This window comes from Mercenaria mercenaria, chromosome 15 (assembly GCF_021730395.1).
Source record: "Mercenaria mercenaria strain notata chromosome 15, MADL_Memer_1, whole genome shotgun sequence".
NCBI lineage: Eukaryota > Metazoa > Mollusca > Bivalvia > Venerida > Veneridae > Mercenaria > Mercenaria mercenaria.
In genome coordinates, this window is record NC_069375.1 from 52,100,146 (window position 1) to 52,122,285 (window position 22,140).

At 37.0% G+C, this 22,140-nt stretch overlaps 1 protein-coding gene across 12 annotated transcripts in view; it reads left to right on the top strand.

The window, feature by feature from the left end:
* The window catches only part of LOC123554410 (high affinity copper uptake protein 1-like), a 113,853-nt gene that overhangs the window by 63,380 nt on the left and 28,333 nt on the right, over positions 1-22,140 (top strand). For 8 of the 12 annotated variants that reach the window (XM_045344599.2, XM_045344559.2, XM_045344590.2 and 5 more), the window contains 3 exons: positions 4,716-4,782; positions 7,662-7,830; positions 20,354-20,443. In XM_045344599.2, coding sequence (XP_045200534.2) covers positions 4,716-4,782; positions 7,662-7,830; positions 20,354-20,443 — 326 coding nt within the window. Of the gene's footprint in view, positions 1-4,715; positions 4,783-7,661; positions 7,831-13,782; positions 13,807-14,968; positions 14,993-20,353; positions 20,444-22,140 lie in introns of all 12 variants that reach the window. The other 4 variants (XM_045344551.2, XM_045344626.2, XM_045344617.2 and 1 more) reach the window with 3 other exon arrangements.

Below are 22,140 nucleotides of genomic sequence, written 5' to 3' on the forward strand. Positions count from 1 at the left end.
ATGAGACGACATGTCATGCGCAAATCCCGGACCCTTGGCTCAAAAGTCAAGGTCACAATTGGAGGTCAAAGGTCAATAAGGTTTTTTTCCTGTCCGATCCAGAACTCTGTCATCCATCAAGGGATTACAATATTACTTGGCATAAATGTTCCCCATGATGAGATGACGTGTCATGCACAACACCCATTACCCTAGCTTAAAGGTCAAGGACACACTGAGATCAAAGGTCAATAGGATTTTTTTCCAGTCCAGTCTGTAACTTTGTCATGCAAAACAGGATTTAGATATCAGTTGGCACAAATATTCCCCTGGATGAGACAACATGTCGTGCGCAAAACCCAGGCCCAAGGTCTAATGTCAAGGTCACACGTAGAGACCAAAGGTCAGACACAAGAATGACTTTGTCTGGAGCATTTCTTCTTCATGCATGGAGGGATTTTGATGTAACTTGGCACAAATGTTCCCCAACATAAGACGGATTGTCATGCGCAAGAACCAGGTCCCTAGGTCTAAGGTCAAGGTCATATTTAGAGGTCAAAGGTCAAATTCAAGAATGACTTTGTCCGGAGCATTTCTTCTTCATGCATTGAGGGATTTTGATGTAACTTGGACCAAATGTCCACCACCATGAGGCACCCTTGTTTTTAGAATTACGTCCCTTTGTTTTACTATAAATAGATTTTATTGTAACTTCTTTATTACTGGCCGTAGAGAAAAATCGAGACCACTTTTCTGTGGTACAACATGCATGTTACATCCAATTTTTAGGTGTATTTTGACCTATCTCTACCTGGTAAAGAGTTTGTTGTGGACTTATATTATATAGATTTTTTTTTTTTTTTTTTTTAGATTAATTTCCCTTTGTTGGTACTATAAATAACTTATATGATAACTTTTTTATAATCAGCCAAAACAATTCAATATGAAAACAACTGTGGGTTTTTATACATGCACATTTTAATCCAAGTGTGTTGTTATAACATATTGTATATATAGTACAATATTGTTTATACTACATCATTGACAGATATCAGTTCATTATGTTATACTGCAGTAGAGAAAATTAGGTGCCTTCCAGTAGGGGACTTTGTATTGCATGGCAATACTTCATTAACTTGTTTTAACCAAACTTGCACACAACTTGTATCACCATAAGATCTTGGTTCCTTTCTTGAACTGGCCAGATCCCGTTATGGGTTCCAGAGTTATGGCCCCTGAAGGGCCAGAGTTAGCTATTTTGACCTTGTCTGCACAACAGCAGCTTTATTTATGATTTGATTTTTACCAAACTTGCACACAACTTGTATCACCATAAGATCTTGTTTCCATTTTAATGACCATTTTTTACGACATTCTGATCTCGAAGGACCGATGCGTCCTATATATGGGCATAGAAAAAGACCAAACATTTCCCCCGACTCAAAAATTAAGAAAATCGATCTTTGTTTACCCCGCATACCTCTATATTGAAGAGAAGGGGAGTAAATACCAATGACTCAGGCATAGCTAATAGCTGGTATCGGGACCTCGCGTAAAAAAGATAAATAAATGCTGTTTAGAGAGTTTATGCTTTTCAATTTAAATACTTGCCACAACATCCAAAAACATCGACAATGATTAAGCAAAAACCGGCGAGTTCGTAGAAACTACAGCGAATTTCGGACAAGCATAAATTTGGATAAGTGATAAGTGGGTATAAGCATTTTTCCAGAATTCTGCTGATATTTTTTCACTGCGTCCTATACATGAGTGCGTCCTATATTCGGTACGTAGGGGCTGAGCCCATTATACCCAAGGTCAAGGTCACCAAGCTGTTATACTTAGGTTATTTTTAAGGTTAAAGTTTTCCGGCAACCTTTGTTTTTCTGTCATATCTTTGTTACTATTGCTTATATCTAACTGTAACTTTACATAAACATTGTCCAGTATATAAACAAAGTATGTGTAGGGGCTGAGCCCATTATACCTAAGCTCAAGGTCACCAAGGTGTTATACTTAGGTTATTTTTAAGGTTAAAGTTTTTCGGCAACCTTTGTTTTTCTGTCATATCTTTTTACTTTTGCTTATATCATACTGTAAGTTCACATAAACATTGTCCAGCATACAAACAAAGTATGTATAGGGGCTGGGCCCATTATACCCAAGGTCATGGTCACCAAGGAGTTATACTTTGAATTATTTTCATGTTAAATTTTTTTTGAAAGCTTCGTTTATAGACATATCTTTGGTACTTTAAAAGATAATGACTTGATATTAAAAGTATTTGTTTATAATCATCTGCATGTGTGGCTACATACCCCATAACTCTAATTGTGTTTTTGACAGAATTATGCCCCCTTTGTACTTAAACTTTTTTGCAATCTTTGCTTCTGGACTACTTTAATGCAATATAAGATAAAGACTTGAAACTTAAAATGTATCTTTGTCATCATCATCTGCATGTGTGGTAACAATCCCCATAACTCTGATTTGTATTTTTGACTGAATTATGCCCCTTCTATACTTAAATTTTTTACATTTTTTTCTGGACATAACTTTGGTACTATATAAGATAATGACTTGAAACTCAAAATATATTTTTATCATCATCATCTGCATGTGTTGTAACAATCCTAATAACTCAAATTTTTGTATTTGATGGAATTATGCCCCTTGGTGTATCTTCCTTTTAAAGTAGAGGTCTCTTATTGAGACATATATTCATTTTACTGTCAAATCCCCGAATAGTGGAGCGCGCTGTCTTACGGACAGCTCTTGTTTAAACATTACTATTAGGCATCTAATACCTTAAGGATTAATTTCCCTTTGTTGTTACTATAAATAACTTATGACACCTTTTTTGATAATCGGCCAATGCCATATGAAAACAACTAGGTTTTTATATATATAAATTTTAATCCAAATGTTTTGTTATAACATATTGTATATATAGTACAGTATTGACAGATATCAGTTCATTATGTTATACTGCATTTATAGAGAATTAGGTGCTTTCCAGTAAAGGACTTTGTATTACATGGCAATACTTCATTCACTTGTTTTGTTTGATGTTTTTCTACAAAATAGACCAAGTGAAAAATTTATAAATTATACCAGGCAAAAGTTATGTTTCTAAACATACATGCAGCACTGTCACTGGATAAAGTCTTCCCATTTGTTCTGAACAGTTTGATATACAATGGTCTATGATAAACACCTATTTTTAGCTCAACTATTCGAAGAATAGTCTAGCTATTCTACTCACCCTGGTGTCGGCGTCGGCGTCACACCTAATGGTTAAAGTTTTGCATGCAAGTACATATGGCTATCATTTAAAGGCATATAGCTTTGAAACTTATTTTTATGCCCCCGAAGGGAGGCATATAGTTTTTGAACCGTCGGTCTGTCAGTCTGTCCGCAATTTTCGTGTCCGGTCCATATCTTTGTCATCGATGGATGGATTTTCAAATAACTTGGCATGAATGTGTACCACAGTAAGACGACGTGTCGCGCGCAAGACCCAGGTCCGTAGCTCAAAGGTCAAGGTCACACTTAGACGTTAAAGGATAGTGCATTGATGGGTGTGTCCAGTCCATATCTTTGTCATCCATGGATGGATTTTCAAATAACTTGGCATGAATGTGTACCACAGTAAGACGACGTGTCGTGCGCATGACCCAGGTCCGTAGCTCAAAGGTCAAGGTCACACTTAGACGTTAAAGGTCATTTTTCATGATAGTGCATTGATGGGCGTGTCCGGTCCATATCTTTGTCATTCACGCATGGATTTTAAAATAACTACGCATGAATGTGTGACACAGTAAGACGACGTGTCGCGCGCAAGACCCAGCTCCGTAGGTCAAAGGTCCTAAACTCTAACATCGGCCATAACTATTCATTCAAAGTGCCATCGGGGGCATGTGTCATCCTATGGAGACAGCTCTTGTTTCTTTTTCTAGGTCAATTACCAACCTCACTTGGTCAAGTCCCATAACTCTGACATGTATTTTGAGCAAATTATGCCCCCTTTTGGACTTAGAAAATCCTGGTTAAAGTTTTACATGCAAGTAACTATCTCCAAAACTAATGCAAATATTGAATTGAAACTTTGCATGTGTCTTCGGGGTCTAAGAAAAATCCTGGTTAAAGTTTTGCATGCAAGTACATACAGCTATTACTTAAAGGCATATAGATTTGAAACTTTTTCTTTTTCTAGATCAATTACCAACCTCACTGGGTAAGTCCCATAACTCTGACATGTATTTTTGGCAAATTATGCCCCTTTCTGGACTTGGAAAATCCTGGTTAAAGTTTTACATGCAAGTTCTCCAAAACTAATGCAGATATTGAGTTGAAAATTCACATGTGTCTTCATGGTTATAAAACTAGTTGACAGCATCAAGTCCCATAGCTCTGACCTGTAATTTGGGTAAATTATGCCCCCTTTTGAACTTAAAACTTCTTGTTAAAGTTTTGCATGCAAGTTATCTCCAAAACTTATGCAGATACTGGATTGAAACTCTATAGATATTTTAACATTTAGGGTAATATTTTCCTGCTTCTGGGACAATATTTCGAATAGTCGAGCACTGGCTGTCTTACGGACAGCTTTAGTTTTTAAAAGCAAAAGTTCACTTTAGGGGAGGTACTACAAAATGTTTAAATGATTAGATTCAGGTTGAATCTGTTTTTTAAAAAACACACACACATTTGATGGTAAATTTTCTTTTTTTCAGATGTTTTTCCACACTGGGAAATGTGAATTTATTTTATTTGAAACACTGAGGACCAAAGATGTTGGAGGTGAGTAACTCAAGAAACTCCTTACCTGATAGAATTATCTTTCTTTGGTTGTAGATACAAATGGGAATAAAAGGATCAAGACTTACTATTGAGATAGTTAGTAGACTGTACCCTTTCATTTCAAAAACAGTTACCCAGGAGCTACATATTCCCATCTTTCTAGAAATGAAATAAGACAATTTGGGGGAGGGGTATAGAACAAGTGTTGCAGGCAACGTTGAATCTATCAGAAACTATTACCTAGTATGCAAGAATGAACAATTGATTAAAGCACTGATTTGATGATCCATTGATCAGATTGTCTAATCAGATTGGTACCTGTGTAGTAAAATTTTTTTATCCCCGCCACGTATGGTGGTGGGTTATAGGAATGGTTTCTGTCATTTTGTCTGTCCATTTGTCTGTAACAATTGTGACAGCTCCATGTAATTTAAACCCCTTGAAGGATTTTCATGAAACTTTGGTCAGATGATCACCTCATCAAGATGATGTGCAGAGATTATGAGTCAGCCATGTCAGCTCAAGGTCAAGGTCACAACTCAAGGTCAAAGGTTTGAGCCTTCCATTTTGTGTCCACTCTGTATCTCCTAAACCCCTTGAAGAATTTTCATGAAACTTGGGTCAAATGATCACCTCATCAAGATGATGAGCAGAACTTATAGGTCAGCCATGTCAACTCAGGGTCAAGGTTACAACTCAAGGTGTCTATCTTTATGAAAGTTGATTAGAATGTTTATCTTGATGATCCCTAGGTCAAGTTTGAATCTGGGTCATGTTGGGTCAAAAATCTAAGTCACATGCTCAAATCACATAAAGCTTGCTAACACTAGAGGTCACATTTATGATCCTATCTTCATAAAACTTTGTCAGAATGTTTATCCTGATGATCTCTATGTCATATGGGGTCAAAAACTAGGTCACCCAAAAGCCTGTTAACTCTAGACCCATTTACTCTGGTGAGTGAACCAGGATCATCATGACCCTCTTGTTAAAACTAAGGGAAGATAAAGCAGTGAGGCTTTAATAGAAATTGACTACATAATTTTAACTGTTGTTATTTGAGCTGAATGAGACATTTTGTTTTTGCCCTGTCCGTCCGTCACACTTTCTGATTAATAACTGTTTGACCTAGAACCTTCACCTTAGGGTGGCGGTGGCACAGGGCTTATGGAGTAGATGGCTCCCTATTGTTTTTGGGGTCACTCCATCAAAGGTCAAGGTCACAGGGGCCTGAACATAGAAAACCCTTTTCGATTAATAACTTGAGAACTACTTGACCCAGAATGTTGAAACTTCATAGGATGATTGGTCATGCAGAGTAGATGACCCCTATTGACTTTGGGGTCACTCTATTAAAGGTCAAGGTCGCATTGGACAGAACATTGAAATCCATTTCCGGTCAGTAACTTGAGAACCACTTAACCCAGAATGTTGAAACTTCATAGGGTGATAGGACTTACAGAGTAGATGACCCCTAGTGTTTTTGGGGTCACTCTATTAAAGGTCAAGGTCACTGCGGATAGAACATGGAAATCCATTTCCAGTCAGTAACTTGAGAACCATTTGACCTAGAACCTTTAAATTTCATAGGGTGATAGGACTTACAGAGTAGATGATCCCTAATGTTTTTGGGCTCAATCCATCAAAGATCAAGGTCACGGGGGGCTGAATATAGAAAACTCTTTTCAATCAATACCTTGAGAACCACTTGACCCAGAATGTTGAAACTTAATAGGATGATTGGACATGCAGAGTAGATGACCCCTACTGAATTTGGGGTCACTCGATCAAAGGTCAAGGTCACAGTTCCAATTCATAACTTGAGAACCACTAGGCCCAGAATGTTGAAACTTAGTGGGATGATTGGACTTGCCAAGTACATGATCTCTATTGCAGCCAGCCATCAGTGTCTCTTTGACTTTTGCTCCTGTCTCCTATTGACTTCTTGCCTATATGACTATGCATTTGGGGAGACATGCGCTATTCTGCAAAAGCATCTTCTAGTTCACTTTGCTATGAGCCACAAATGCTTCCAACTTTTCTTTTGTATGTTGTTAACTTGTTAATCAATGCCAGAGGTGTATTCATGTTTATTCTGTGCTCTTTGCTGAAAGACACGAGACATTGTTTTCCTCTGTTCAATGGTATATGTACAACATTTTCACAAAGATTTTACAATATTTACAATAATCTGCTGCTGCATGCAAACTTTACAGTAACATACAGACTAATAGAGAGTTTAAAGCATTTCTGTTGGTCAAGAGAATCAGGCGCTGACATGATACAGTCCATATTGGGATGTTAGTAACTGTCTCATATATATGGAGTTTTTTTCTTTCTGAAAATTGTGGCTGCCACATTCCATGGTTAATTGGACTGAGTCAGATAAGATAAAATAGTTACTAAGCTTGTTGTTTATTTGTACTGTCTTTGATACCCGTGTATTTCCTTGACAACGTATGTCCTGTTTCCGGTACCCAGTAAACAATCTAGTGATTATTCACAATTGTCACATGTTTGACATCCTGGGAGTGGACTAATGCCATTATGTAATTTTGGTATTACATTTTTGTTTGCCGTTGTTTTCAGTATAGAAGACATTGGTCGAATTGACTTGGTCTATAATACTGATAAAGAAGGAATTAGATGTACTAGTGGAAAAAAGCTAATATGTGATAAGAAGAATACCAAGCAAATTGAGTTAAATATATCCAACTTGTGTAAATTACTTTAATTCAGTATGAAAAGATTAAACGTCTGTTAATGATTGCATTCAAATATTACATGTTAATATTTCTTTAAAAAAAAAAAATTGAAGAAGCAATTTCCTTTATTGGCACTTACTTTACTATTGTGTTTTTTTTGTATTTTCATTTCAGGACTTGTTGGTGCTTGTGTGGCCATTTTTGCCTTGGCGATCATTTACGAAGGACTCAAAGTTTTCAGAGAAATGTTACTTCAAAAAGCTATGTTGACGGGAAACAAATACGCAATATCAAATGGATCATCTTCACAAGACACTATGGTCATAAGTAATAAAAATGTTGGGTAGGTATTTCTGTAACATCTTTCTCTTTAATTATTGTATTGTTCGACTTTATTTTATTGTATACCTATTGCTGATACAACAATTTTAAGGCATGCTAATGTATATGCAGTTAATATAAATAGGATATTAGATTTGTATTGACAAATATGCACAAGTTCTGCGGCGGAAATATTGTGTAACTTTTGGAATGCAGTATTTCTCTGCTCAAGAGCACTTACGTATTTTCTCAGTGCAAAGCTAATACTCTGTTAGTTACATACGCATTTACACTAAAAAAGTAACAGACATTAATTTTGTTCTTTAGCTGATTATAAGAAGGGAAAATATTGACAGTAACTAACTTTAAAGGTATAGAAATACATCAGCATGATGTCATGAATGACATCACACATCCATTATAAAGTCACATTAATCTGAAAAAAAAAGACTTAACGAAGTTTGAAAATGAGTATGTAATAAGATATATTTATGTTGCAATGTATGCACTTGTGCACTTGGTAACTGTGAAATTGGACAGTTTGTTTTTGCATAAAAGTCATCAATCTTTCAAATGTCTACGTTACTATTTAGTTAATGAGATAATCTGTAAAATTGTAAAGTTTGATCTGACTCACTTACAGTTTTTTATTGCGAGTATCGTGGATTCTTCCAAAATTTGTCTGTATCTAAGATATTTTTCATTTGAATTCTCCGTCGTAGAGTTGTACAAATAGACTTTGAGATAGCTTTGGGGTTTTTTTTTACACTTTTAAATCATGAAAGCAAAATTTTTTTCCATTTACTATTTTACATGCTTTAAATGGTTTTACAGTCATGCAACACATGATATTGCAAAATGCATTTTTATTTCTTATTAGAACAACTGTTATGCTAAGACGTAATGTTTAGAGGCCTTAAAGTTCAATTTTAATTTATCCCCCCACCAAAGGTGAAGGGGATATTAGAAATGCTCTCCGTCCGTGCGTCCGTCTGTCCGTCCGTCCGTCCGTGCGTCCGTGCGTCCGCAACGATATTTGTCCGGAGCATAACTCCAAAAGTACTTGAGGGATTTTCTTCAAACTTCATACACTGATAGAACACATTGGGAGGAAGTGCAGTGTGCAAGAACAATAACTCTACCTTGCCTATTTTTTGAGTTATTCCCCTTTATCTTATTTTCTTAAAAAAATTTGTCCGGAGCATAACTCCAAAAGTACTGGAGGGATTTTCTTCAAACTTCATACACTGATAGAACACATTGAGAGGAAGTGCAGTGTGCAAGAACAATAACTCTACCTTGCCTATTTTTTGAGTTATTCCCCTTTATCATATTTTCTTAAAACATTTTGTCCGGAGCATAACCCCAAAAATACTGGAGGGATTTTCTTCAAACTTCATACACTGATAGAACACATTGGGAGGAAGTGCAGTGTGCAAGAACAATAACTCTACCTTGCCTATTTTTTGAGTTATTCCCCTTTATCATATTTTCTTAAAGAAATTTGTCCGGAGCATATCTTCTTCATGCATGGAGGGATTTTGATATATCTTGGCACAAATGTTTACCACCACGATGCGGAGTGTCATACGCAAGAACTAGGTCCCTAGGTCTAAGGTCAAGGTCACACTTAGAGGTCAAAGGATACAAGAATAAAAACCTTGTCGAGCATTTGTCACTTAGCGCAAAAGTGAATAAATCCTTCTATAGTCATGCATATCCACTTCTTGCACTGAGTGACGATTTCTTCTCTGCATTAGGGATTTTGATATAACTTGGCACAAATGTTTACCACACGAGACGGAGTGTCATGCGCAAGATCCAGGTCACTAGGCCTAAGGTCAAGGTCACACTTAGAGGCCAAAGGTCAGATACAAGAATGACTTTGTCCGAAGCATTTCTTCTTCATGCATGGAGGGATTTTGATGTAACTTGGCACAATTATACACCATCATGAGACGAAGTGTTATGCGCAGTTCCCTTCTTTAGAATTACTTCCCTTTGTTGTTACTTTAAATAGCTTTTATTGTAACTTTTTCATTACTAGTCGTAGGGAAAAATCGAGACCACTTTTCTGTAGTACAACAAACATGCTAAATCCAATTTTGAGGTGTATTTTGACCAGTCTCTTCCTGATAAAGATTTTTGTGTGGACTTGCAATTTTTTTTTTTTTTTTTTTAAAGATTAACTTCCCTTAGTTGTTACTATAAATAACTTATATTGTAATATTTTTATAATTGACCCTAGGGAAAAAACAAGACCACTTTTCTGTGGTACAGCATAGATGTTACTCTCCAGTTTTAGGTGTATTTTATTAATTTTATTATATATAAGGTATCTCTACCTAGTAAGGAGTTTTTTTGTGGACTTTAAAAAACAAAAGACTTACAATGATTACTAAACAACCACAAAATTAGCATTCCATTTGCAAATACAGCTGCTAGAGTAAAGAAATTTGCTTTGACGGGCATATATTGTGACATTCTGGCACTCTTGTTCCCTGTTAGCTTTCCATTCCTTCTTTTTACAGTAGCCATATAGAAAAACATCATAGTTATACTCTTCATGAAAATTAATAAAATTTAGCAGTAAACCACCTCACTACTGACTTATTCTTTCTTCCACATCTTAAAACCCCTGATGCGGACCACATCCTTCAATTATGATATGCCCGGTGGGGGGATTAGCCATGTCTGACATGGCTCTTGTTTATACTTACGTTTATAGCTTGATTGTTAATTGAAGTGTAAAATTTGTGTTTGAGCTTCCTTTTGGGCAAACGGGTATTAGTGTCTTCAGTGGGCAAACGGGTATTAGTGTCTTCAGCGAGCAAACGGGTATTAGTGTCTTCAGTGGGCAAACGGGTATTAGTGTCTTCAGTGGGCAAACGGGTATTAGTGTCTTCAGCGAGCAAACGGGTATTAGTGTCTTCAGGGGGCAAACGGGTATTAGTGTCTTCAGTGGGCAAACGGTTATTAGTGTCTTCAGGTGAGATACAATTGTGTTTAAGGTGGGATTTGAGCCAACAACTGCTGCAATATGTTTCCAACTCCTAAGGCTAATCCACTGCACAAATGCTTTCTATTTTAGCTCACCTCTCACATAGTGACAGGGTGAGCTTTTGTGATCGTCCCGTCGTCCGTCTGTCCACAATGTCTTGTGAATACGATAGAGACCACATTTTGCAATCAATTTTAATCAAACTTGCACATAACTTATATTGGCATAATATCTCAGTTCCTTTCAAAAACTGGCCAGATCCCATTATGGGTTCCAGAGTTATGGCCCCTTAAAGGGCCAAAATTTGCTATTTTGGCTTTTGCAGCCATATAGAGACTTCATTTATGGTTTGATTTGATACAAACTTGCAAAATATCTTTAATAACAATAGATCTTGGAGTCCATGATGAATCTGTCAGATCCAATCATAGGTTCTGGAGTTACAGCCCCTGATTGACCCCTGAAAGAGCCAAAATTGTTAATTTTTACCTTGTGAACATGATAGAAGTAACACTTTACATTTGATTTTAACCACACTTACACACAAATACAGATTCCATCATGGGTTCTAGAGTTACTGCTGGCAGAATTTTCTATTTTGGCCCTTTCAGCCATAGGCCAAAAAAAAAGTCTTGACTCTGGTCACCGGCTTACAAAAAATAGAGGTCGGTAGGTCGTATTTTTATGCCTCCGAAGGGAGGCATATTAGTTTTCAACTGTCCGTCCATTCGTCACAACGTTAACTTTTTGCATGAAGACACTTTACTCACGAACCACTGCACCCAGGACCTTCAAACTTCACGTGCTGATAGTACTTATTGAGTGCACGACCCCTACTGACTTTGGGGTCACCAGGTCAAAGGTCAAGGTCACAGGGGCCAATGTTAACTTTTTGCATGTCCGTTCGTCACAACGTTAACTTTTTGCATGAAGGCACTTTACTCTTGAACCACTGCACCCAGGACCTTCAAACTTTACGTGCTGATAGTACTTATTGAGTACACGACCCCTACTGACTGGGGTCACCAGGTCAAAGGTCAAGGTCACAGGGGCCAATGTTAACTTTTTGCATGTCCGTTCGTCACCAACGTTAACTTTTTGCATGAAGGCACTTTACTCACGAACCACTGCACCCAGGACCTTCAAACTTCATATGCTGATAGTACTTATTGAGTACACAACATCTACTGACTTTGGGGTCACCAGGTCAAAGGTCCAGGTCACAGGGGCCAATGTTAACTTTTTGCATGAAGGCACTTTACTCGCGAATCACTGCACCCAAGACCTTCAAACTTCACATGCTGATAGTACTTGTTAATACTCTTGAGGCCACATTTATGACCCTATCTTCATGAAACTTTGTCAGAATGTTTGTCTTGATGCCAAGCTTAAAACTGGGTCATATAGGGTCAAATTTTGGTCACCCAGTCAAATCAAAGGAAAAGTTTGTTAACACTCTTGAGCCACATTTATGACCCTATCTTCATGAAACTTGGTCAGATTGTTTATCTTGATGATTCCTAAGCCAGGTTTGAAACTGGGTCATATGGGGTAAAAAAACTAAGTCACCAGCTCAAATCAAAGGAAAAGCTTGTTAATACTCTAGAGGCCACATTTATGATCCTATTTTCATGAAACTTGGTCAGAATGTTTATCTCAATGTTTCCTAGGCCAAGTTCGAAACTGGGTCATGTGGGGTCAAAAACTAGGTCACCACTCAAATCAAAGGAAAAGCTTAGTAACACTGTGGAGGCCACATTTATGTGCCTATTTTCATGAAACTTGGTCAGAATGTTTCTGTTGATGATTCCAAGACCAAATTAAACAGGTGAGCGATATAGGGTCATCATGACCCTCTTGTTGTTACAAGTACTTACAAATATATTTTGCTTATATAGTTAAGCCAGTGTATCATGTAAACATTACATAGGCATAGGAAATAGAGATCAATATAATTGCACCTTTACTAATCCTACCAGGTGTTCTGTATTACAAAAGTGGATCTACTGTGACATTTTGATACAAGCAAAACTGTATTATCTGCACTATTATTTACCTACTGGTACTTCGTTTTATTATTGGCTTGTTAAAAGTTAATTTTTTACCATATGTAAGTTGACAGAATCATAGGAACCATGTCTTGAGGGGTAAATCAAACACAAATGAATAAATCCTTAATGATTTTGTTGTGCAAAAAAGTATGATATTGTGTCTTAAACAGTTTTCATTTTCCACTCAATTGTGTAATTGCAAGGGAAGTAAACTAATAGATCTCTACTTATAAGTACTAGCCCAAGGCAAGAGTTGTCATTCTTTGTGGATCACAACTTTAAATTAAAAATTAAAACTTCTGTTATTGATATTAACAAAACTATCATAAACTTCACATTTGTGAAATCATTTTTGGTTATTTCAAGGACTTGGAAATTAATTTCTAGACTTTATTTAATGTAATTCTATCACTGAAAATTTTAGGGCCTATCTCTACATTACACAGCCTATTATAATATTGATATATTTCATATTGGACAAGAAAACAAGGAACAAGTTAATTAATTTAACATCTGTTGTAGGAAGAAAATATTATGCCTGATTATCTATAATTGGCAATATCTTCATGAATGGCATTCCTAGTCTGCCCTTGAAAGACTTTCAAGTTTGTTAGTTAATTCTCAGCTCACATGAAACTGTTTGACTCCTTAAATATTTCTTTAGTCTTACCGAATTTAATAAAAACTGTTGTCATACTGTAAAATCGTTTAATTTCGTGGTTATGGTCAAAAATTAGTCCGCCACAAATATTAATGATTTCACAGTATATATCTCAAGAGTTTGTAATCTTGTTTGTAATCAGTAGTTTGCGAAGAAATCCTTTTTTTGCTTCTTTTCATGATTTTGAATCACACTGACTTTTAAACATTGGTAGATATGCATGTTTAATTTAATTGTGCTTGATTTATATTTTTTTGAAAGCTTTCAGCATGATGTATATATACGGTATGGGTTGGTAGGTTTTGTGAATTCTGCTCTTTTTTATGCTCCCGGCATCTACTGATGCGGGAGGCATATAGTGATTGTCCTGTCCGTCCGTCTGTCCGTTCGTTTGTTTGTCCGAGCTCACATTTGCATACTTAGGTGGCTATAGCAACAATAGGTAAATGTACTTTTTCTTTGATGTCATTCATTCCGTAAGGCTTTTATGTGGCTATTTTTCTCTTACGTGGCTAAAAGAACAATAGAGAGAACATAAGAGTAGCCACATAAGTATCCATATGTAGGAACGGACGTCTGTATGAGGTTAACCAAATGGGACCGTTTCGTGTAGCATCAATACCTCTTACTAGAATGACTTGATACTAAAGCAGATGTAACCTGTGACCATTCCTCATCTTCAAACATCACCTGACCTCAGTTTGACCTTGACCTTGACCTCATTTTGGACTTAGGTTGCTTTATATGGGCCATCTCTTGGTTAACCAAATGGGACTGTTTCGTCTAGCATCAGTACTGCTTACAAGAATGAATTGATACTAATACAGATGTAACCTGTGACCATTCCTCATCTTCAAACATCACCTGACCTCAGTTTGACCTTGACCTCGTTTTGGACATAGGTTGATTTGTATTGACAAGGATGCCACCGGGGGCATCAAACGTTTATTGAACGCAGCTCCTTGTTTATGATTATTTTATGGATTTAAATGCAGAGAATGAAACCATATAGTGTCCATAAAAACTGTTGATGACTCATATAATTGATACCGGGGTAATAGACAGCCCCATAGTATTTTTAACTGTTATATCAAATAACATCATGGATATATGATATAACATTTATAGTCACTTACTTTTTGGTCAAATATGCAGTTACCCTGGTATTACATCCTGGTCAATATTACTTCTGTTAATTATGATGTTATATTGATAAAGACTGTTTACCTGGGCAGTAGTCATTTGAAATGATGTTTACCTTATTAAAAGCAAAATGCACAGTCAGATTTTCAGTCAGATTTGTTTGATATTAGATATACTTGAAAATTTTATGGGTGTCTTTCTTGAAATGTAAACTACATATTATTTCTCTGCTTTTAAATTGTTGTTCAAATGTTTTTGCTTGTTGTATGAATATTGTAAGCTATTCAATATATTTTCCATGTAGGGCAGCGGATAGAAAGTTTTCAAGGTGAAATGTGTTTGTGTGCACCTTATTCAGTTCTAACGAGTGTTATTTTTCTAATAGATACTTATTAAGTCTCTCGATCTTGAACTTTTTTCCAAGAAAACATTTTGCCATTTTTTGCAGTAATATTTTTAACTTCGATTTCAAATTTTTATGTTCATGTACTTGTTTTGAGTGGCCTTTGATATTTGCTCTATTTTGGTTTGCTGCTTTTTGGTAAATTTGTAATAAAACAAGATTTTTTTTTCATAACATAAACTGGCATGGATTTCTTGGTAAACAGTATTTCATTTGTATGATACCACAAGAAAATTCTCATCAGATGTGATTAAATTAATGAATAATTAAAAAAAATCTATTGTCCTTGAATTAATTTAGTGAAGAAAAATGAATTTTGAAATAGTGTTGATAAATATATAAGTGAATCTTTACAATGTAATTTGTTTCTCAGTGGAATAATGAACATCATGATGAGAGTTAGAGAAATTGACCCATAATGACATTGGCAAATTTTTTTCTATTTTTTGTCTGGCTCGCCCCCTATTTCCAGAGTTATGGGCCTTGAGATAGTCAAAAATGCACATTTTCACCTTGTGACGCACCTAGCTCAAAAAGTATTTCATATAAATTTATGAAACCTTGCATGAATCTTTTTCATGATATGAACTTGCACACCTCCTATTTTTCCGTCTGGCTCCACCCCCAATTTCCAAAGTTATGGCCCCTGAAATAGTACAAAATGCACATTTCACCTTGTGACATGCCTAGCTCAAAAAGTATTTCATATAAATTAATGAAAACTTGCAAGTGTCTTTATCATGATGTCAACTTGTGCACCGTCTATTTTTCATCTGGCTTCACCCCCTGTTTCCAAAGTTATGACCCCTGAAATTGTCAAAAATGCACATTTTCACCAAATGACATGCCTATCTCAAAAAATGTTTGATGTAAATGCATGAAACTTTGCATGAGTCTTTATCATGATGTGACCTTGCACACTTGGCATTCTTCTTGAGATTTTATTGCTAATTACAGAGTTACAGCCGCTGAAATAGGCAAAATAGTGGATTTTTGTTTGTGATGCTCATAGCTCAAAAAGTATATGGCCTAGAATAATGAATCCTTTATATAAAATGTTTGTTGAGGCTATACCCCCTTAAAACTGCAAACATTTGAATTATTTCCCCTTATTTGTGACAAATGTACCAGTGGGGGCACAACCTGTGTTCTACAGACACATTCTATTACTTTGGTTGTTGTGGAACACCATGCTACATGTATGAGCTACATTTACAGTCAATGCTGCATTAGTTTAGTAACAAGGATGTAAATTGCCAATGTCAATATGAGTCCATTACCTTCATTTTGTGCAACTGTGGTAATACAAAAAATGTATGCAGATTTCTTACACTGATTCTATGAGGTTGTGGGTTAGAATTCTGTGTGCCGTCCCGTAGTCAATTGAAAACCTAACCAATTCTTTCTAATACATTGACAGACTGTTTAACCAATTTTTCTTTATTAATCAGTTTGTTCAATTAAAACACATTTTAAATTTTCATTAATGCGCAAATTTGGTAAAAACTTGATATAATGTTAGATCATTTAATACCTCAGAAACTATAGTCCTAGTTTTCTCCAGTGTTGTTGACACAATGGCCATGTTGATGTAACTCTAGCCTGAATAGTGCTATTTCAAAACTGTCATTACTTTTTTTTTTTTAGCTTAGTGAACTGATAATGGTAATCTTCCGATTTTGTACTCTCTTTATACAATTTCAGTATTCTCTGTTATAAATGGGAAGCATCTACATTGCCAAATTAAGAACACAAAATTAGTCACACCAAAATCACCAGTTGTCATTACAGGTCCACTAGGTCAGTGTGTGAAGCTTGAAACATGTGTAGGCATATATGCAGTAGATATAATTATACTGTACATTGGGTAATATTAGTTGTTTTTAGCTCACCTGAGCACGAGGTGCTCAAAGGTGAGCTTTAGTGATCGCCCTGTGTCCGTCGTCATCCGTCCGTCCGTCGTCAACAATTTGACTGTTAACACTCTAGAGGTCACATTTTTGGCCCAATCTTAATGAAACTTGGTCAGAATGTTACCCTCAATAAAATCTTGGACGAGTTTGATATTGGGTCATCTGGGGTCAAAAACTAGGTCACCAGGTCAAATCAAAGGAAAAGCTTGTTAACACTCTAGAGGTCACAATTTTGGCCGAATCTTAATGAAACTTGGTCGGAATGTTACCCTCAATATAATCTTGGACGAGTTAGATATTGGGTCATCTGGGGTCAGAAACTAGGTCACCAGGTCAAATCAAAGGAAAAGCTTGTTAACACTCTAGAGGTCACAATTTTGGCCCAATCTTAATGAAACTTGGTCAGAATGTTACCCTCAATAAAATCTTGGACGAGTTCGATATTGGGTCATCTGGGGTCAGAAACTAGGTCACCAGGTCAAATCAAAGGAAAAGCTTGTTAACACTCAAGAGGTCACATTTTTGGCCCAATCTTAATGAAACTTGGTCAGAATGTTACCCTTAATACAATCTTGGACGAGTTCGGTATTGGGTCATCTGGGGTCATCTGTATCTTCATGAAACTTAGTCAGAATGTTAAACTTGATGATCTTTAGGTCAAGTTCGAATCTGGGTCATGTCGGGTCAAAAACTAGGTCACGGGGTCAAATCAAAGGAATAGCTAGTTAACACTTTAGAGGCCACATTTATGACCATATCTTAATGAAACTTGGTCAGAATGTTAATCTTGATGATCTTCAGGTCAATAGGTCAGGTGAGCGATACAGGGCCTTCATGGCCCTCTTGTTTAACTCATCTGATTTTTTGGGGAAAAAATGGGGAGTTATTGTTATCACTTGATCAGCGTTGCGTTGGCGTTGCCTGGTTAAGTTTTATGTTTAGGCCAGCTTTTCTCCTAAACTATCAAAGCTATTGTTTTAAAACTTGCAACACTTGTTCACCATCAATAACTGACTCTGTACAGCAAGAAACACAACTCCATCCTGCTTTTTGCAAGAATTATGGCCCCTTTTTGACTTAGAAAATATCAGATTTCTTGGTTAAATTTTATGTTTAGGTCAACTTTTCTCCTAAACTATCAAAGCTATTGTGCAACACTTGTTCACCATCAAAAGCTGACTCTGTACAGCAAGAAACATAACTCCATCCTGCTTTTTAGATCACCTGAACTGAAGGTTTAGGGTGAGCTATTAGTATGAGGTGGATGGTCTGGCGTCCGTCATGCCTCGTCCACGTTTTTACTTAAACATGTTCTCCTCTGTCAGAAACTACTGGTCAGAATAACACCTAATTTGGTCTGTAGCATCCTGGTGAGGTCCTCTATCTATGTTCAAATGGGGGCATTTGGCCCCTTTTAGGGGCTGCTAGAGCTAAAAATAGAAAAATCTTTAAACGACTTCTTCTCATGAACTGCTTGATGGATCTTCATCAAACTTGGTCTGTAGCATCATTATAAGGTTCTTTCCCAATTTTGTTCAAATGGGGGCACTTGGCCCTTTTAGGGGCCGCTAGAGCTAAAAATGGAAAAACCTTTAAACAACTTCTTCTCATGAACTGTTTGATGGATCTTCAGCATCATTTGTAAGGTCCTCTTCCAAATTGTTCAAATGTGGGCACTTGGCCCCTTTCAGGGTCTGCTAGAGCTAAAAATAAAAAAAACCTTGAAACAACTTCTTCTCATGAACGGCTTGATGGATCTTCATCAAACTTGGTCTGTAGCATCTTTATAAGGTCCTCTCCAAGTTAATTCAAATGGGGCACTTGGCCCCTTTTAGGGGGCCACTAGAGCTAAAAATAGAAATATGTTTGAAAGACTTCTTATCATGAACCGCTTGATAGATCTTCATCAAACTTGGTCTGTAGCATCATTATAAGGTCCTCTTCCAAGTTTGTTCAAATGGGGGGGCTTGGCCCCTTTTAGGGGCCGCTAGAGCTAAAAATAGAAAAACCTTTAAACAACTTCTTTTCATGAACCACTTGATGGATCTTCAGCAAACTTGGTCTGTAGCATCATTATAAGGTCCTTTCCCAAATTTGTTCAAATGGGGGCACTTGGCCCATTTTAGGGGCCATTAGAGCTGAAAATAGAAATATGTTTAAACGACTTCTTAACATGAACCGCTTGATGGATTTTCATCAAATTTGTTCTGAAGCATCATTATATGGTCCTCTCCCAAATTTGTTCAAATGGGGGCACTTGGCCCCTTTTAGGGGTCGCTAGAGCTAAAAATAGAAATACCTTTAAACAACTTCTCACCATGCACCACTTGATGGTCTGTGGCATCATTATATGGTCCTCGCTCAAATTTGTTCAAATGGGGGCACTTGGCTGCTTTTAGGGACCGCTAGAGCTAAAAATAGAAATACCTTTTAAACAATCATGAACTGCTTGATGGATCTTCATCAAACTTCATATGTAGCATAATTTTATGGTCTTCTCCCAAGTTTGTTCAAATGGGGGCACTTGGTCCGGCTGCTAAAGCTAAAAATAGAAATACTTTTAAAAGTCTTTTATAATTTAAATTTAAAAAAAAAATTTAAGTCTTTTTTAAATTTAATACTTTGTCACAAGCAGGATCTAATTAGGTCAAAGTCAGCCTCAGGTGAGTGACTTAGGCCCACTTGGACCTCTTGTTGCAAGAATTATGGCCCCTTTTGGACTTGGAAAATCAGATTTCTTGGTTAAGTTTTGTGTTTAGGTCAGCTTTTCTCCTAAACTATTAAAGCTATATTGCTTTAAAACTTGCAACAATTGTTCACTTTCAAAGGCTGACTCTGTACAGCAAGAAACATAACTCCATCCTGCTTTTTACAAAAATTATGGCCCCTTTTGGACTTAAAAAATATCAGATTTCTTGGTTAAGTTTTATGTTTAGGTCAACATTTCTCCTCAACGGTCAAAGCTATTTCTTAAAACTTGGATCAGTTATTCACCATTAAAAGCTGACTCTGCACAGCAAGTACCATAACTCTACATTGTTTTTTGCAAGAATTATGGCCCTTTTTGGACTCAGAAAATCATGGGTAGGACAATATTTCTATTATACAGAGACAAAAAGTCAGATGAGCGTCTGCACCTGCAAGGCGGTGCTCTTGTTTTTATTTTCTGCTTATTACCCAATTTACAGCAGGTGCAGAGCAGCTTTGACTTAAGTTTGCAATATTCAGTTATAATAAAAATAAGTGACAATAAATAGCATCAAGAATACAATTTTACAGAAACTAAATTAGGTGTGAACTGTGTTAAGGTTTAAATTGATAAAGGAAGGAGTATTTAAAGTCACTGTGTAGAAGTGCTCTGATGTACATTTAGCAGTATGAAGTACTCCGAGTGGAAAAATGGGGCCTGGGACGGGGCATCTGGGTCACAGCCGCCAAGCCTTAACACGGATGTGTCTTTTTGGTGACTGAAATTCACACCCATGTATTGCATGAAATAGATTTATAGTCAAGTTTATTTATACATTCGCTATGTTCTGTGGCTTAGTTGTTGTCACCAACATTGAATCACTTGCCCCTCACCTTTGCAGATTTGAAACCCTGCTTAACAAACATCTAACAAGAAGCTCTATAAACTACGCTCATTGAACAATGCTGGGGCCTCTGTGGCCGGGTGGTTTTAGCCTTTCTCGGGGCGCTGAATTCTTCATGTGAAGAAGCTATCCAGCTGGCTTACGGAATGTAGGTGGTTCTACCTAGGTGCCCCCCCCCCACCAACCCCCACTGGTGAAATAATACACAGAGGGGCATCTGGGGTCTTCCTCCACCATCACGGCTGGAATGTCACCATATGACATAAATCGTGTCGGTGTGATGTTAAACGCAACAAAATCGAACATTCCATATCATTATACATGCTTCCAGAACTTAAAAAGACTGCCTGACAGCATTTATGTTCAAAATACCATACAGTTATTACAGCAAGGTCATATTGTTCAGATCCTTGTCGAATTCTAAAGTCTTTCATGTGTTTTATTATACCCTCACCAAACATGTTTGTGGGTGCTATATAGGAGTCAGTTTTGTCGTGTCGCATCCTGTTGCATCGCGTCCTGAATTTATTATCTCAGTTATTACTAAATGGATTTGATTCTAACTTAAAATAGATGTTCCACCTTATCACCCACATCATGTGACACAAGGTGCATAACTCTGACACCAATTTTTCATGAATTATGCCCCCTTTTACTTAGAATTTAAGGTTAATTATGTCTCCCCCAGGAGACATATTGTTTTTGCCCTGTCCGTCCGTACGTCACACTTCATTTCCGAGCAATAACTGGAGAACCATTTGACCTAGAACCTTCAAACTTCATAGGATTGTAGGGCTGCTGGAGTAGACGACCCCTATTGTTTTTGGGGTCACTCCGTCAAAGGTCAAGGTCACAGGGGCCTGAACATTGAAAACCATTTCCGATCAATAACTAGAGAACCACTTCACCCAGAATGTTGAAACCTCATAGGATGATTGATCATGAAGAGTAGATGACCCCTATTGATTTTGGGGTCACTCCGTCAAAGGTCAAGGTCACAGGCCTGAACATTGAAAACCATTTCCGATCAATAACTAGAGAACCACTTCACCCAGAATGTTGAAACTTGATAGGATGATTGGTCATGAAGAGTAGATGACCCCTATTGATTTTGGGGTCACTCCGTCAAAGGTCAAGGTCACAGGGGCCTGAACATTGAAAACCATTTCCGATCAATAACTAGAGAACCACTTCACCCAGAATGTTGAAACTTGATAGGATGATTGGTCATGAAGAGTAGATGACTCCCTATTGATTTTGGGGTCACTCCGTCAAAGGTCAAGGTCACAGGGGCCTGAACATTGAAAACCATTTCCAATCAATAACTAGAGAACCACTTCACCCAGAATGTTGAAACTTCATAGGATGATTGTACATGCAAAGTAGATGACCCCTATCGATTTTGGGGTCACTCCATTAAAGGTTAAGGTCACAGGGGCCTGAACATTGAAAACCATTTCCGGTCAGTAACTTGAGAACCACTTGACCCAGAATGTTGAAACTTCATAGGATGATTCGTCATGCAGAGTAGATGACCCCTAACGATTTTGGGGTCATTCTGTGATAG